Genomic DNA, 19166 nt, shown 5'->3' on the forward strand with positions numbered 1-19166 from the left:
GCTTGGTGTTAGCTTCCTTGGGCCTCTGCTTTCCATCTGCTAGGGTATCTAATTCTCCACAACTGTTTCACTCACCGTCAGCAGTATCAGCATTTGAGCATCTACTGAGTGCAGACCATCCTTATTAGGTGTCTGGGGGACATACAGGAGATCTGTGACCACAACCCCTGCTCTTCAGACAAGGATTCATAAGTCGACAAAAAATGGTTAAAAAAGCCTACAACTAGCTCTTTAGACTTAAGCAGATAAAGAACAGATAAGTAACCAGTTGATAATTGAGCTGGCACCACAATACTGCTTAAGCGGAGATGTGGATGCGATATTGTGCCAGGCCCTATATTGGCCTTTTGGAGCAGAGATCTGAGGGAAGATTGATTACTTGAGAACTCCATCAGAGGCAAATGTCATGGGACAAAAGCTTTGAGCCAGCTGTGCTTCACTGCTCTCCTACTCATCCCTTGCCCTCACCCTCTGAAGGCCTATGGTACTTTCCTGTTTGGTCAGAGAGCAGTGTAGGTAGACCAGCTGAATATTAAGGGTGAAAAAACAATGCATGTTGATGGGAAAGTCCTTCTGAGAAGCAGCGTGGTTTAGTGGCTAGGCCTGGGAGTCAAAACGACCAGGGTTCTAATCCCTGCTCGGCCACTTGTTTGCTGTGTGACCTTGGACAAGTCACTTAATTTCTCTGTACCTCAGTTACCTCATTTGCAAAAGGGGGATTAAGACTGTGAGCCCCATGTGGGACAGGAAAGGTGCCCAACCTGAGTAGCTTGTACAGAAGCAGCATGGCTTAGTGGAAAGAGCATCGGCTTGGGAGTCAGAGGTCATGGGTTTGAAACCCGGCTCTGCCACTTGTCAGCTGTGCGACTTCTCTGTGCCTCAGTTACATCATCTGTAAAATGGGGATTAACACTGTGAGCCTCACGAGGGACAACCTGATTACCCTGTATCTACCCCAGCACTTAGAACAGTGCTGTGCTCATAGTAAGCGCTTAACAAATACCAACATTATTATTATTATTATTATTATTATTATTATTATTAATAATTCCGGTTCTGCCACTAGTCTGCTGTGTGACCTTGGGCAAGTCACTTAACTTCTCTGTGCCTCAGTTACCTCATCTGTAAAATGGGGATTAAAAGTATGAACCCCACGTGGGACAACCTGATTAATTTGTGTCTACACCAGTGCTTATAACTGTGCTTGGCACACAATAAACGCTTACCAAATATCATTATTATTATCATCTACACCGGCGCTTAGAACAGGCTTGATACATAGTAAGCACTTAACGAATACCATCATCACCATCATCATCATCAAGGACCTGGGTTTTCATCCCAGCTCTGCCACTTGTTTGCTGTGTGAACTTGGACAAGTCACTTCTGTATACCTCAGTTCCCTCATCTGGAACTGTAAACCCTCTGTGGGACATGGACCGTGCCTGTCATCATTACCTTGTGTCTATCCCAACGTTTAGTACAAAGCCTGGCACAGAGTGAAGTGCTTAATAAGTGCCATAAAAAGGGCGGATTTTTTATTAGTATAGAGTTTCATTTTTACAGTCTGCGCTATTTTTGACCTGTGTTTTACAACCACACAAGTTTTTAAGAAATGAGTTGGTAAGTACAGATGAAACTGGGAAACTGGGGAGGAAGGAGGACAGGGAAGATGCAGGTCTCATGAAGAAAATTAGAGAAACTGGAAAAAGGCAAAGAATAGAAGGTAGTGAAAAAGGAGAAAGCCTAAGAATGAAGTGATGAGTTTGTTAGAAGCAGGTAGTCCTGTAGGAACAAAAGCAGTAAGAGTCAGTGTTTTTTGATACATCTTTCTCATAATGGTGATACTACAAAAATTCAAGCTTTAAATAATTAAGAATTAGCTCATTTCCCCCTTAAGAACAACTCTTATTTCCCTTCCCACATTTGTCATCAATCTGACTGCTTACTTCACTAACCATCTCTTTTATTCCTATCTTGGCGTATCCCCGATAAGAGATACCTTAAGAATATGGGGATGCGCTTGCTGGGAGATTTCATGTGGAGTAGAAGGTTGGAAACCCTGATTTCCTAAACCATGTATTCTCCAAAGGAAATGTATGCAATGCACAACATAAGATAATGTCTGGGACAGATTGTAGTGAGCCCAAAAGAAGAGATTATGGCTAAGAACCCCTTAGGAGTTAGTTGGACTATCATACTTGTTTTTTGAGTTGCTTGAATTAATTAGTGTATCCTTTCAACCTAAATGTTAAGAAATATTGGGAGTCCTGTTCATGCTTCAAAAGTCAAATGATGCAAGTGAACATAAAAAGATATTGAATTTTTGTTCTTCAGGAATCAAATGAACAATTTTTAATTCTTTTTCTGTCTCATATTAAGTCCCCCCCTTCTGCTGAGATGTGCATGATCAGATATGTGCCAGAGAACAAGTGGATTTGGCATGAGGTGCATGGCTATAGAATGCACAGCCTAGGGCAACTTCTTTGTTATTTGTTAAGCGCTGACCATTTGCCAGGCACTGTACTAAACACTGGAGTAGATACAAGCAAATCCATGTCTCGCATGGGTGGTTTAGCGGAAAGAGCCCGGGCTTGGGTGTCAGAGGACGTGGGTTTCTAATCCCAGTTTATCTGCTGTGTGACCTTGGGCAAGCCACTTAACTTCTCTGTGCCTTAGTTACTTCATCTATAAAATGGGGATTAAGACTGCGAGCCCCACGTGGGACAACCTGATTACCTTGTATCTACCTCAGTGCTTAGAGCAGTGCTTGGCACACAGTAAGCCCTTAACAAATACCATCATTATTAGTATTAACAGATAAAGTAACTGAAGCACAGAAAACTGAAGTGACTTGCCCAAAGTCACAGAGCAGACAAGTTTCAGAGTCGGGATTAGAACCTAGGTCCTTCTGACTTCCAGGTCTGTGTTCTATCTAACTAGGCCATACTGCTTCTCTAGAACCTCAGAACCCCAGCTGGGATTCTGACTCACTCAGTGAGTGATCCCAGGACTTGAAGCTTGTTTTTGTTTTTTCCAATGGTATTTATTAAGAGCTTACTGTGCTCCACATACAGTACTAAACTCTGGGGTAGATTACAGATAACCAGGTTGGACACAGACCCTGTCCCAAGGAGCTCTCACAGTCATAACACCCATTTTACAGCTGTGACAGAGAATTGACTTGGCCAAGGTCACCCAGCAGACAGGTTTTAGCTTCACCCTCCAATTTTAAAATAGAGTATTGTGGTGGTACCCAAAAGGCCATGTTAAACTCAAAGGGACAAGCCCCATATGGGTGGTCCCCCCCCCCCCCAAATTCCTGGAATAATAATAATAATGGTATTTGTTTAGTGCTTACTATTTACCAGGCACTGTCCTAAGCGCTGGGGTGGATCCAAGCAAATCGGGTTGGACACGGTCCCTGTCCCACGTGGGGTTCACAGTCTCAACCCCCAATCCCCTCAAGGCCCAGAGAAGTGAAGTGACGTGTCCAAGGTCACACAGCAGATGGGTGGCAGAGCTGGAATTAGAACCCACAAACCTCTGATTCCCAGGCCCGGACTCTGACCACTTCTGGAAGCTTCCAGCACCTGCATCACTGGTGAACATGAAGCAGGAGCAGGAGTGATGAGAAATCACTCAGTAGCTGATCGCTGGGAAGGTTTCAGCTACACATTCCTAGAACACATCTCCTAGGCTTACCCAGACTACACTATGCAGCCCAGTGGTGGAGAAGGCAGAACGTCACCTGCATTGGCATTCACCCAGCAGGGTTTACCTAATGGTCCAGTAATTCCAAGAACACAAAGTGTCATCATGTCTGTCGCACAGATGGCTCACAGTCTTAATCTGCATTTTACAGACGAGGCAACTGAGGCATGGAGAAGTTACGTGGCCTGCCTATGATCATATGGCAGGAAAGAGGCGGAGCAAGGGTTAGAACCCAGGTCCTCCGACTCCCAAGCCCATGTTCTTTCCACCAGGCCACGCTGCTTCTCATCTTATCCTCTTGAGTCTTATTTATGCCGCTTCAGTTGCTCTTCTCCGTGATGTATTCCTCAATTTATATCTTTGTTGTACTTTAAACCCCTGGAGTTTACATTATTTTATTTTGTATGTTCTCCAAGTCAGGTGATCAGTCCTGTTGATACCTGGTTTTTGTGTTTGTTTTGTTTCTAAATGCAGCTCATAAAACCACATAAGTAATTCCTTTCAGGGACAGACCAGTGAACTATCCAGCTCCATTATTCTCTCTCCATCAACTCCCAAAAGGATACCTGGAGGAAGTGTAATGGTTGTCCTCTTTGTATTCTTCTTAATGGTTAGGGTTGGACCATGGAGAACCAGTGTTGCCTAGTGGAAAGAGCATGGGCCTGCGAGTCAGAGGAACTGGGTTCTAATTCCAACTTTGCCATTACTTGCTTTGTGACCTTGGGCAAGTCACTTAACTTCTCTGTGCCTCAGTTCCCTCAACTGTAAAATGGAGATTCAGTCCCTGATGTGTCTCTTACTTGAGGCTGTGAGCCCCCATGCGGAAGAGGGACTGTGTCCAATGTAATTAATTTGTATCCACCCCAGTGCTTAGAACAGTGTGTGACATAGAAAGTGCTTAACAAGTACCATAAAAGAAGCTATCATCTCACACTGCCAAGCAAATTATTCCCATGAAAATTTCTCCGTCTCCCTGAGAATTTTGGTTGATTTTTCTGAACCATCTCCAACTTTAACTCTAATGTGTTTTTCCTTAAGACTTGGTGAGCAAAGCTCCACATAGTATTCAGGTGTGATGTACTCTGTGTTTGGTTTTTGGGTTTTTTTTTAAGTTGTTTTTTTTTTGTGTGTGACAAAACTGTCTTTTTAAAATCTCCTTTTGGAGTATTAGGCCCATTTAATTATGTAATCTCACTTTAGAGTCATTAGTCAAGTGTGCAGCTTTTCATTGAAGCTCTTGTGAAGCCCTGTATGGTAGGAATTGTTTAGGGACCACTAGCTCACTTCATTAACAAACCACATGGGATATTTCCTCAGATTTAGGTTACTTTTCAATTAATGCTGTATAGATGAAAAGGATGTATATTTTGGTATTTTGGTACAGTTAGTAGGTGATGCTAATACAACTTCTGAAAGTTCTGAAAAAAATTGTCTGTTTTTAACAAAACAGAAAGAAGAAGGGAAAATTCAAGGACAACTTAATAAGTCTGATTCTAACCAGTATATTAGAGAACTGAAAGATCAGATAGCAGAGTTGAATCATGAGGTAAGTGATAAATTACAATCTTTGCTTATTTGTCTTTCCTTCCTCTATATTGTAACAGCAGTTCAACTCCTACGGATTATATGACTAATCATTAAAGGCTAAATATTTCTGATAGGAACCCTTGATCATAATTTTCCTTTCAACTAATAATATGCTTAAAATATCAGATTTAAACATTCTTGCCATTTTATCTATGGAGTTAATAGTTTTTGCACTAAATGAAATTTCAACAGAAACCCCAATAATTAAGAAATCATCATTGGAAAAGCTTTCATTTGTTTTCTCAAGATTTTCCAGGAATTTCAGTAGAAGTATAATTTCATGTTGTATTTATGGATTATTTGCAGATTTGTGGTGTATACCGTTGAGAGGTAGGAGAGGAAGTTTTTTTCCCCTTCCCTCACTCCCCTCATGGTGGTATTACTGAGATTGCAAAAAAGGATACTTGCTTAATATCAGTTAACAGATTTCTTGGTATTTGAACACTTTTTAAACTGGCACCACCTTTAATCTCTGAAATTCTTCTCTCCAAATTATCAACGTTTCAGTTTTTGAGGGATTTGAACCTTTTATTAATATATGAACCATGGGTTTTTCTATCCTGAAACTTGTTGCTGGCATTGCTTTAAAAAAAAAAATCTGTCCTCTAGTTTTCCTTGTGTCCCTGGTACTTCATTTGTTTTGCATTGTTGTCACTTGCACCCTTTTTTGATTTAGTTATTTTTGACATAAATACCTAGCAGATTCTTTGAAGGAGTATTACATTCATATTTTCCTGCTCAGGTAAATTTTGTGGAGTAGTCATTAATCATGGTATGACTGAAAAATAAACATGGTAAAATAAACTCATTTAGCCACCTCAGTGTATCAAGGCTGGGGGCGGGGGGAAAGGTTAGTAATGTATCCCGCATCGGTCAAGCAGGCTTGAATTTTAGACTAGTTATACAACTCAAAAAACTGCCGAGATCCTGCTTTTATCAGGGAGCTACCATGCCAATGGTGACAGGAAGAACATGGTGTAAGAGCTGCAGCAGCAGGGCCCTGGTGAAGAAAAGAGCCACTTTCCTTTGCTGCTGCCATAGCTGTTGATGCCATCTTGCTTGTTGGTGCTGCTTCTACAATTTGGTTCCTGGAATTTTCTGATGTAGCTGGAACTGGACAGGGTGGCTACACTGGTTGAAAAGAAAAAAAAGTCTCAGAAAAGAAAACAAAACAAAAAAGGGCCTCTGGCAGCAGTCAATGTAAAACAGAAGCGGCGATGGTACAGGCTGACACACCTCTCTCAGTTCACCTGCTGATGCCACTGCTGCCCTGTGCTGCATTCTCTCACCTCATCTCCCTCCAACCGTTCCTGTTCCAATTCCCTTCTCCCTCCAGCTATTCCTACACCAACTCCCGGCTTCCTCCAGCCATTCCCGTCCCAACTGCCATCTCCCTCAACTCCGTCATTGGCCCTCTACAGTCTGGCTTCCGACCCCTCCGCTGCTCTGAAACTGTTCTCTCAAAGGTTAACCGTGGAGTTTATCGTCAACAAATCTAACAGACTCCAATCTGTGTTAGCCCTCCTCTAACTCTTGGCTGCCTTTGACACTGTGGACACTGTCCCCTTCTAATGGGAACACTATGTAACTTTGGTTTCTCTGACAGCCCTCTCCTGGTTCTCTTCCTACCTCTGGCTACTCCTCAGTCATATGTATCACTGATTTTTTTTTTTTCCCTCTGCCTCACACTCCAACTTTTGGGTGCCCTCAAGATTCAGTTTAGGGACCCTTCTATTCTTAATTTTTAACCACTCCCTTGGGGATCTCAGCTTCTTTAGCTACCATCTTTTTGTGGATGACTTTCAAGTCTATTCTGCTAGTCCCAAACTCTCTCTTGTGACTCGGTAGAAAGAGCATGGACCTGGATTCTAAACCCAGTTCCACCCGTTCCCTGCTATAGGACTTTAGGTTTAGCTTCTGTGCCTCAGTTTTCTCATCTATAAAATGGGGATTCAATAGCTGTCCTCCCTTCCCCTTAGAATGTGAGCTCCGTGTGGGATAGGGACCACATTTGACCTGTTTATCTTGAATGTGCCCCAGCGCTTAGGACAGTGCTTGGCACATAGCAAGCACTTAACAAATACCACAATTATTATTATTCTTCATTTTTGCATCTCCTCCTGTCTCCAGGACATTCTTATATTAGTATCCTTCCTGCATCCCAAGCTCAATATGTTCAAAACTGAAAAACTCCTCTTTCTTCCCAAATCCTCTCTTCCTAACTTTTCTATCACTCTTAACACCACCACCATCCTCTCTTTTCTCTCAAGCCTCAAACCTTGCTATTATCCTTTCAACTCCCATATTTAGTCAGTCACCAAATCCTGTCACTTCTCTCTTCACATCATCTCAAGAATCTGCCTCTTCTCCATTCAAACTGCCCCTATACTGGTCATATCCCGATTTGACTACATCAGTCTCCTTGCAGGCCTTCATATCTTCAGTCTCTCCTCTCTCCAGTTCATACTTCATTTGTTGCCCAGATTAATTTTCTTAAACATTGTTTTGCACAAGCTTCCCCACTCCTCAAAAACCTCTGTTTCTCTGTACAAGCAAGAAATTCCTAACTCCTGGCTTTAAAACATTCACTCAGTTCTCACCCCATATGCATTCTCACTCCTCTCAAGCTAACCTACTCACTGTGCTCATTTCCCATCTCTCGCCACAGACCTCTTGCTCACGCCTTCCCCTCTGCCTGAAACTCCCTCCCCCTTCGCAGCTAGCAGACCATGGATGGCTCTTCCCATCTTCAAGGCCCTTCTGAACAAAATGACATCTTCTCCCAGAGGTCTTCCGTGGTTAATCTCTCATCTCCCCACCTTTTCTTCCTCCCCACTGCCATTTAATAATGTTGGTATTTGTTAAGCACTTACTATGTGCAGAGCACTGTTCTAAGTGCTGGGGTAGACACAGGGGAATCAGGTTGTCCCACGTGGGGCTCACAGTCTTCATCCCCATTTTACAGATGAGGTAATTGAGGCACAGAGAAGTTAAGTGGCTTGCCCACAGTCACACAGCTAAGTGGCAGAGCCGGGATTTGAACCCATGACCTCTGACTCCAAAGCCCGTGCTCTTTCCACTGAGCCACGCTGCTTCTCCATTTCAGCCTTTTGATGTCACCTAAGCACTCAGGTACTTAATCTCCTGCCTTCCCATACCTCTTATGGCTGCTTAAACTATGTTGTTTCCCATTTCCTATAATATCTTTTAATATTTGTCTCCCCCACTAGACTCTAAGGTTCTTGAAGGCAGGAATTGTGTCTGTTGTACTCTCCCCAATGCTTAGTACAGTGGTTTACACAGTAAGTGCTCAATAAATACGATAGTGAATTGATCTGGATGTCTGGCGGGGGGGGGGGGGGGGGGGGGTCTTCAGATAGTGAAAATGGATCGAGGCAAGTCTTTCCCGCCTCTTTTGACTCAACCCTGAGGTCTTACTCATCTGTCCCACTTTTAAGTTTTTGGAAAACTGAATCATCTTTCTCAAAGGGCTTTCTTAGATTTAAGGAGAAAATTCCAGTCACCTTAAATTTCATGGATTTCAATGGAAAAAGGTTCTCTCCTTTCTACCGACAACCAACTCTCATTTTACTTAAGGTCAGATTATCCAGTTTTTGTAGACTTCTTTGTTCTCTTCTTCCATACCTTTTCTCCATTTCATGACTTGTTCAGATGCCTCCAAAAGAGAGGACAAACAGGTAGAGGAAACAGGTGAACAATCAGTTTAGTTGCCTGTTAGCAACTCTGGAAAAAGGTTTCTCCTGAAGCAAAAATGAAGTTGGAGGGTTAACTTTGTTAGGTTGCCCCTTTCTCTGATATTTTATGATAATTGGACAATGGCTGTATTTTGAGGAAAGATGTAAATTTTATCTGGTAGGTAGGAAAAACTAAAGGTACAATCTAGCCGCCACACCTCTTTGCCGTTCATCAAGTAGATCCTTTGGTAGAATATAAATTACACAATAGACCAAAATGTCCAGTGCTATTATCTATCCACCTAGATATTAGTAAATTAAATGGAATTATAAGTCTCACTTCATAGAGGTCACTGACTACTAGGTAACCACGAAAGTGCTAAATTGCAAAGTGGAGTTCTAGAAAGCTGCTGCTCTATTTCAATAAATCACTTTAGTCCTCTATAGATCTAGCTTTTTAAGCCTGGAGGGGGAGTGGGACCGGGAGCACTTCTTAAATTGACAGCGACTATGCCGATCATGTTATCCAAAGGCTCTATCAGCTAACTTTTTGCCATTTCTTCAAACCTGTTTCTAGAAGCCACAACTGGATGGTTCAAGCAAGGCCACTTGAAAGTGAGAAAGTCAGCTCCCGGCTGCCACCTAGTAACAGCATCTGTTACCGATTTGTACATTCCAAGCGCTTAGTACAATGCTCTTCACATAGTAAGCGCTCAATAAATACTATTGAATGAACGAATGAATGATTCCAGAAAGAGTTATGCTTCTGAGAATGTTGCTAAGATACATTCTCCCCAAACCACAAACATTTCCATTGACACTTTGACTTGAGACCTGCTAAAGTTTTTCATTGAATCCCTTTTAAGGAACTTGATATACCCTCCAACCCTGTTATGCTATATTGCATGATGTAACAAGCACTCAGTACTTGAATAGATTCGTGTTATAAATTAAAGTCTCCCCCTGAAGACTGTAAGCTCCTTAGGCAGGGATTGAGTCTACCAACTCTGTTTGTTACTTCCCCAGGAGCTTAGTACAGCGCTCTTTGCACAATAAGTGCTCAGCAAATACCACTGTTTGATCCTTCCCTTCCACTGGAAAGAGTGAAGTTTCCAACTTGGTTTTCGCTAGCAGTAGGAAAGGTTTTGTTCTTTAGGTTTAGGGAGATGGTATTTTTTAAGAGTTTGTGTTTTAAGAGCAGAGGTAGGGATAGTATCAACAAAGTGGATTCAGTGCCTGTCCCACACAGATCACATAATCTTAAAATGTAGAAGTAAATTCTAATTATTTTTGAATAAAAAAGAGGGAGATGTCTTTTATAAAGACTGAGAAAGAAAAGTGAACGTTGTTGAACTCAGAAGAAAAGCTGGAAGTTTTTCATATGATCTGTTGAAGGATGGATAATAATAATTATGATGTTTGTTAAGCTCTCTTTTGAAATGTTGTATTGGAGAGGGCTTTTGTGAATAGCATGGACTGTCCAAAAAAATAAGCAAATGGATTGTGGAGCAAATTAAACCAAAGTGGTCTTTGGAAGGCCAGTTGACTAACTTGGATTAGCATAGTTTGGACACATAATCAGGAGGACTAATTCTCTGGAGAAGACACTAATGCTAGGAAAAGTCCAGGGAAAACGTGAAAGAAGCACACCAACATCTAAATGGATAGAGACCATAACAACGATAACGGAAGAACTGTTAGAAAGGTTGCGGTTTATGGCAGAGGACAGGACGTTCTGGAGAAAGTATATCCATAGTCACTATGAATCGGAAACAACTCGATGGCACTTAATAATAATAATAAGCTCTTCCTATGTGCCAGGCACTGTACTAAGTGTAAAAAAATTACGTTGGACACCGTCTCTGTCCCACTTGGGGCTCATAGTTTCGCTCCCCATTTTGCAGATGAGGTAACTGAGGCACAAAAAAGTGAAGTGACTTGCCCAGGGTCACATGGCAGATAAATGGCGGAGCTGGAATTAGAACCCATGACCTTCTGTGACTCCCAGGCCCGAGCTCTATCCATCTCACCAAGGATGATTATCTTGGTAGAAGAGGAACACTACGGGAAATTTTGTGGAGGACACAGCAGTGAATATAAGTTCCAGTTCTCTCCTTCATATGCACCCTGAAGTCACCATGTCAGTAGAGGAACTCTTCTGACACGTAGGCCAAGATGGACATAAGCACATGTATAGATAGTGATATATATGGATATATATGTATGATTCCCTATAAATTTTGACATTTAGATATTATTTTAAACATTTGGAAAAATCGGGAATACTATGTAATGTTGTTTAGCATGAATATTTTGTTATTTTTAAAAAATTCCAAGTGCCCCTAACTGGCAGTTTACCTTTCTTACAAGCGAATATTTGACCAAATCAGAATATTTTCACCAATTCAGGAATTTTATTTAGAAATCTCTTTAACATTCAATGGTCTTGCCGAAATCCAAGATGTTAGGCTTGCGATTAAAAATGATACTTCTTTCAAACTGTTTCCAAGAGAAGTTCCTTTCAAGTGATGCTTTGTGTTCTGTTTAAAAAAAAAACAAAAACCCTCTATTGTGGAAAGACACAAACATTTTTTCAAAATTCACCAAAACTGTACACTAAGATGATTAGCCATAATACTTTAAACTCCAATGTCAAAAAATCTTTTGATAAAATAGCGTTAATGTTCTTCTTGACTGTGACCTGTTAATGGCCTTTCTGCTTTACCAGTTAACTGATCTTTGATTGTACTTCTCCAAATGCTCAAGGAAACGTTGGGACAAACTTGCAAATTCATCTTCCTGAAGATAGGGCAGCATTATGTCATGCTGTTCATAACCTCTTAGCTTATGTGAAATATTTAGGAGATTAATATATTTGCCCCTCTCATCATCCTCATAAAACCCTCTTTTAGATAAGGAAATTGAACATTTTGATTTCCCTCTTTGAATTTGAAATAGGAAATACTTGATTAAAATATAGCCGCTTAAGCCTAATAAAATACTTTCAGTTAAATAGAGCCACCCTACATACCAGCACTATTATTGGAATAGCAGTTTTGGAAGATGAAAGTTATTCTTTATCTTCCATTCGTAGAGCCTGTTTTTTTAAAAAAAAAAAAAAGAATTTTTTTAATAAAAACATCTTTAATTTCACAGAAAGCTAAATCAAGTTGTCCTTGATTATGGAAGCTGTTCCAATGTAATAGATTTAATAAATTGATAGACCTTTTATATTCACATTTTCCTGAAAAATAACATTAGATTAAACTTTTCATGTATACTCATAAATATCTTAAAATGTACGTTTGATTTGTCCAAGAAAATCAGATTTCTGAATATGCTAAACTGGAAAAACTTTATGTACTCTTAAAACAAGCCCTCAGTTCTGTGTGTTGAAACAAAAAAGTAATGCACATAAGGTCAGAAGAAAACACTAGTGGGGAAAAAAGATTTTTTTTTTGTAAGTCAAAAAGGACCACAACCTTGATTAGATCCTCTGACTATAAAAGTATAGTTAGTACACATCTCTAAGTTTGTTTTAGTCTTCAAAAAATTAAACATTGGTCCTCTTTTTATGTAAAATGTATGCGATAGTAAAAGAACTACTCTTTCTTGTGCCCCCTTCTTGTACATAAGATCTTACAGATGCAGCAAACCTTCTATTCCACCAAAAAAAGTTTGCCTAAAACAATTTAAGTATAGCTGGGTAGCCATTTTCAGATTGCTTCCTTGTTCAGTTGACTTTCTTCGTAGCAATCAAAGTTATTTTCCTTCCCTCTCCTTTACCCATAAATAGCACACAAATCACATCCATCTGAAGTAACTTTTTGTCAAGTCTAACAATTTAACAATTTTAATTCCTACATTTTTTGGACAGCTTGTTTTATCAATAAATAAAATTATAAATTGCACATCTAGCTCTGACCATTAGATTTGCCTAACCAATCAAATTCCATCATCCACTTGTTTCCTAGATAACTAGCATGCAGCCATAGTCATGACGTCCCAGTTTGGGAAGAAATAAAACAGAAAGCTTTGATATTTTTACTTCAGAACTCCTCACTATTTAATAGCTTGAGTTTCTGGAAGAGTTTGATTTTTAATTTTTACATAATGAAAATAGAATTGGAAATGAAAACCACAAGTTCACAATGGGAAGGGCACTGAACATATAACCTTTATTGTTTAGTATCAGTTTCACATTTTTATTTACTAGTTAGCCCTTGCTCGAGATATTTGTAAATTTCTCTAAGACCAGGACCACCCCTCTTCTTATGATTTCCTCCAGAGCATAGAACAATACTCTGCACAGGGTAGGTAATCAACTGAATGTTTTCTGTTGCTCTGCACTGTAAGCTCGAGTTTTTGTGTTGTTGTTTTTAATGGTATTTGTTAAGTGCTTAATATGTGTCAGGCACTGTAATAAGCATTGGGGTAGACACAGTTATAATTTCTGGATAGTTTGTTGTGAGCAGGGAATATGTCTATCAAGTCTGTTGTATACCATTAATTGATTTATTGCTGCTAGACTGACTATCTGGACCAGTTACACTGCAGTTCTCTTACAGATACAAAAACGAATCTCTCATTTGAGAGCACCAGATCTAGTTAGCAGAAATCTACTCTTATGTCTTTTTTGCCTTTTTTTTTCCAGAAGCAGGATGTCGATTTCTATTTCATCTGAAGTTGAGAAAGTTGGCTGATTTGACCTTGTAGATTCCTCTCCAATTCCCAGAGGCTGCTACTAGTATTCATTATTGAATCTAAAATTAGATTCAATAATAATAAGATTTCAAAATCTTGAGTGAATCATTTGCATAATAATAATAATTATGGTTTTTCTTAAGCGCTTACTATGTACCAGCCCTATTCTAAGCACTGGGGTAGATCCAAGGTCCTCGGGTTGTCCCATGTCAGGCTCACAGATGAGGTAACTGAGGCCCAGAAAAGTGAAGTGGCTTGCCCAAGGTCACACAGCAGACAAGTGGTGGAGCTGGGATTAGAACCCAAGTCCTCTGACTCCCAAGCTCGGGCTCTTTCCACTAAGCCGCGCTGCTTCTTGTGAAGACATACAACTGTGATTTCATAAGGCTTGGCATTACCAGAAACATAACGCTAGATTTAAAATAAGGGAACTCTATCTATCTGAACTAGCCAGTATAATCCAGGAAATAAATACAGGAAAAGTAAGACTACCCACGGATGTGACTAGCGAAATTATTCCAGAAATTCCATTGCTAACCGGTGGTGGCATTTTTCACAAATAGCAAATGAAGTAACTGTCCAGAGAGTGGCTGATATGCCATAGCTATCATCTCTCCTCATTCCTTCCTCAGCTTCAGGATTAACCATAATTTCTAAATCTTAAAAACTCCTATACATTATCAAAGAAGGAGGCCATTAAATCTTTTCAGTGATTGTTTTTTTCCATTGTTCTTTGTACCACAACTGTAAGATTAGTTACAAAGAAAGTATCTATGATCCTACCAACACTCTTGGTAGCTGATTAATTCCTGCTCTCTCAGAAAACCTTGTAGCCACCGGACCCCTTGGGTAGGAAGAGTGGTTATAAGTGTGTTTTGACAGAGACAAGAGTGTTATTAAGGCCATACAGGTTAATATGGCAGTTTAGAATGTGAAGTGCTAAGAACAGGATTTTGATAGAGAATTTTCAAATTATATTTCCTCCAAGGAAGAGCAACATAAATCATGAGGTTTGATTGGATGTTGGTAAGGCATAAAGGGATCCGAATTCTAAGTGCACCCGACTGATTAAAGAGAAGAATGTGATTTTGGGTGACCTCATCTGTAATTCTTAACTAGGATTGGCTGAATGTTTCTGATAAGAAGCCCAAATCTGTTGGGAACCTGATGGTCCCATGCTTGTGGTATTTAAGTGCTCACTGTGTGCCAAGCACTGTTCTAAGCACTAAGGCAGTACAAGGCAATTGTGCCGCAGCAACGGTTAAACCAAAACAAACTGATAATTTAACCAAAAAGAAACAAGCCAGGTTACCTCTAGTTTGGCCAGATATTTGTTTTATGGAATCATTCCAAATTTTAAAAGCCTAGTGTTTGAGGAGGGATAGGAACAGGAGCCCTGGTTTTTTTCAGCTTCGTCTAATTAGTAGCTTGTCTTTTGATTGCTTTTGTCTTATGAAAGGCTCCGTTTGAACCTCTCACTGAACTAGTTTTCTTGGTGGTGTTTCACCATACCCGTAGCCTGAGAGCAGTGATATGGTACTTACCACACTTTCAGCAATCCTGGCCCCAGAAACACCTGCTTATCTGGCTCTTGAAAAATAAAACCTGTTACGACTCCGGCAAAAACACCTAATCCCTGTAGCTTCCTTTCACCCCCAAAATGCTAGCCTTTCCACTCACTTTCCTGCTCAATGATAGGGTGGTAAAAAGAGGAGCGGGTGAAGTGTTGTCTGTTGTATGACGTGGGGAAAGTCACTTCACTTCTTGGTTCTTCAGTTTCTTCCTCTGTAAAATGGGGATTAGGACGGTGAGCCCCATGTGAGATATGGACTGTGCCAATCTGATTACTTTGTATCTGCCCCAGGGCTTACAATAGTGCCTGGCACACATTAAACACTTAACAAATGCTATTTGAGGGGGAAAAAAAGCATTGGTGAGCAAAGAAATCTTTCCGCTCTCTGACTCTTGTGGCTTTTTCCTTCTCTTCCTCCATTTTCCCTTCTCCACCTCCACCCAACTTTGGGTATCGAGCTCTTGTGCCATAGTAAAACTGTTTCCGCAGCAGCTTTAGGGGTAGACTTTGGGATTTTGGCCAGTGTTGTTTTTAGCGAGCTGCAATTTCTCTTATGTCATTTTCTTCTGGAAGTTTTATGCAATTTCAAAAAAATTATGAAACAATTTAATCTACCTAGTGGGGTCTGATAAAAGTCTTGTATTGACCCTAACAATTTTTCAGTATTGGTTTGTTAAACTTTAATGTAGTTAGCCGCACTTGGGAGTGTCACAATCCATGACCAACTGTTCCAAATGTTTAATTCCCTCCCCGAAGCATTGTGCTCCTATTCCTGCCCTCCCTAACCTCTGATAACCTTGCCAACTACTTTGTCAGGAAAATAGAAGCCAACAGGTGCAAACGTTGCTCAGGCCCTTCCTCACCTTCTGTACACCCGCCTACTCCCCCTCTTGGGCTTTATTTTGTTTATTTCTCTCCCTCCTAATCCTCCCCTCCTCTGAACTTCCCCACCTCCATGATGACTTGTCGAAATCAGTCTCGACTACTGCATCAGCCCCCTCACCGACTGTCCCAGCCTTTCCCTTCTCCAGTTCATTCTTCGCTCTGCTGCCCATATTATTTAATAAACCAATCACTTTGTGCACATCTCCCCACTCCTGAGAAATCTCCAATGGTTGCCCAGCCATCTCCACATCAAGCAGAAGCTCCTCACCATTGGATATAAGGCACTCAATCACCTCACCCCCTCCTATCTCACCTCACTACTCTCCTACTACAACTCAGCCCACACACTTTGCTCCTCTAACACCAACCTACTGCCTGTGCCTCAGTCTCGCTTGTCTCACGGTCAACCAGGACTTCCTATATGCCTAGAACTCCCTCCCACTTCCTGTGTGCCAGATCACAACTCTCCTCTTCTTTGCATCCCTATGAAAATCTCATCTGACCATTCTCTCATCTCCCTACCCTATTCCCCACCTCCCTTCTGCGTCACTTGGGTCTCTAAGTCCATACCCACTAAGCAGTTGGGTACTCACCACCTCTCCAACCCCATAGCACATATTGTGCATATCCTGATATTCTGTTGCTTGCCCTGCCTGTAATGTATTTGAGTGTGTGCCTCCCTCAGATCATAAGATGCTAGAGGTCAGGGTTCATGTCTATCAACTCTACTGTAGCATACTCTCCTAGATGCTTACTACGGCACTCTGCAAATGATATGCTCTCAATACCGTTGATTGACCAACGCAAATCAAGGAATTGCTTTTGAGATGACTAAATGGGATGACTAAATGCCTAAAGCCAAACCCAGCACTTTTCCATTACAATCAATTTTATTTATCGAGCGCTTGGCGTGTGCAGAGCACTATACCACGAATGCTTGGGGGATTACGATATAACAGTGTAACAGACACATTCCCTGCCCACAGCGCGCTTACAGCCTAGAGGTTGCCCACGATGTCTTCATAATAATAATAACTGTGGCATTTAAATGCTTACTGTGTGCCAATCACTGTTCTAAATGTGGGGGTAGAAACGAGGTAATCAGGTTGGACACAGTACCTGTGCCACATGGGGCTCATGGTCTCAATCCCCATTTTACTGATGTGGTAACAGAGGCACAGGGAAGTGAAATGACTTGTCCAAGGTCATACAGCAGGCATGTGGCTGAGTGGGGATTAGAATCCACGTCCTCTGACTCAGGCCTGTGCTCTTTCCACGAGGCCACACTTCCCCTTTATCCAAACTGCCACTAACACCAAGAGCCATCCCCTTCTCCTGAAAACGGTATCTAATCAGGGCTTCACAAATGCTGTCCTCTCCTGTTTCACCCCCTATCTCTCTGGCTGCTCATTCTCATTCTCTTTCGCAGGCTTCCCTTCTGCCTTCCTCTGCTCATTCTCATTCTCTTTCACAGGCTTCTCTTCTGCCTTCCTCCCCGTAACAGGGATTCCCTTCAAGGTTCAGTTCTGAGTCCCTTTCGATTCTCCACCTATGCCCACTCCCTTGGAGAACTCATTCGCTCCCATGGCTTCACCTACTGTCTCTATTTGGATGATTCCCAAATCTACATCTCCAGCCCTGACCTCTCCTTCTCTGCCTTCTTGCATTTCCTCTTGCCTTCAGGACATCTCTACTTGGATGTCCCACAGATACTTCAAATTTAAACAGAACCCCTCCTCTTTCCACCCAAACCCTGTCCTCGCCCTGACTTTCCCATCCTTGTAGAAAGCACCATCCTCCCTGTCTCACAAGTCTATAACCTTCACATTGTCCTTGACTCTTCTCTCTCATTCAGCCCTCACATTCAATGTGTCCCCAAATCTTTTTGGTTTTACTTTCACAAAATTGCTAAAATCTGCCCTTTCCTCTCCATCCAAACTGCTACCATGCTGATCCCAAGCACTTATCGTAGTCTGGCTTGACTGTTGCATCAGCCTCCTTGCTGACCTCCCAACCTCTTTTCTCTGTCTCTGTCTCTCCCCAGTCCATACTTCACTCTGCTGCCCGGTTCCTTTTTCTACAAGATCGTTCAGTCCGTGTTTCCTCACTCGTCAAAAACCTCCAGTGGTTGCCCGTCCACCTCTGCATCAAACGGAAACTCTTCACCATCAGCTTTAAAGTGCTCCATCTCCTTGCCCCCCTCCTATCTAACCTCACAGATTTCATACTATAACCTAGCATGCTCACTTTGCTCTTCTAATGCCAACCTTGATCTTGTCTGTCTCACTGCCGATCGATCCCTTGACCATGTCCTGCTTCTGGCCTGGAAATCTCTTCCCCTTCATAATGACAAAAGCCTTATTAAAATCACATCTCCTCCAATAGCTCTTCTCTGACTAAGCCTTCCTTTCCCCTGCTTTTTCTCACTTCACTGTCACCGCTGCTTTTGGATTCTTTAGACACCTGATATTAATTCCACCCTCAATCCCTCAGCATCTATGTACATATCCGTAATGTAAATTAACGTCCGTCTCCCCCTCTAAACCATAAGCAACTGGTGGGCTGGAAGCATGTCTACCAACTTTGTTACAGTGTACTCTCCCGAGTGTTTAGTATAGTGCTCTGCACAAAAAGCACCAACTAAATATGATTGATCGTTCTTCAAATCTGAACACAAAACTCTGATTTAGTTAGATGGCAGTGTTGAAAACTTTAAAAGAAAAGATATGGGAGGGAAAAGTCTAGCTTTTAACTCTGTCGCCAACCTAAGTTTTTAGTTTTGCATGTGCGTAGAGCTTCCCTGATTAAGAATGATACATTATCTGTTTTCTTCGGGATTACTGTCAGCCCATTATGGCTGGCTGATTCAGCCAAGCAGGGTATAATCATTTTTGTGTCTTTTTGGTGTGAATATGTAGGGTGCCATCATCTGGATGGATAAAAATTTATTTTAATGGCCTTCTCCATCTCTAGACTGTAAGCTCCTTGTGGGCAGGGAATGTGCCTGT

General features: G+C 41.4%; 1 protein-coding gene across 8 annotated transcripts in view; it reads left to right on the forward strand.

Annotated features, from left to right (window-relative positions):
- The window catches only part of EVI5 (ecotropic viral integration site 5), a 217689-nt gene that overhangs the window by 174593 nt on the left and 23930 nt on the right, over positions 1-19166 (forward strand). For 7 of the 8 annotated variants that reach the window (XM_029063239.2, XM_039911866.1, XM_039911864.1 and 4 more), the window contains one exon: positions 5165-5260. The exons of the other annotated variant lie outside the window; for it this stretch is intronic. In XM_029063239.2, coding sequence (XP_028919072.1) covers positions 5165-5260 — 96 coding nt within the window. The remainder of the gene's footprint in view (positions 1-5164; positions 5261-19166) is intronic. 8 annotated transcript variants of the gene reach the window in all.

The sequence above is a fragment of the Ornithorhynchus anatinus genome, chromosome 4 (assembly GCF_004115215.2).
Source record: "Ornithorhynchus anatinus isolate Pmale09 chromosome 4, mOrnAna1.pri.v4, whole genome shotgun sequence".
NCBI lineage: Eukaryota > Metazoa > Chordata > Mammalia > Monotremata > Ornithorhynchidae > Ornithorhynchus > Ornithorhynchus anatinus.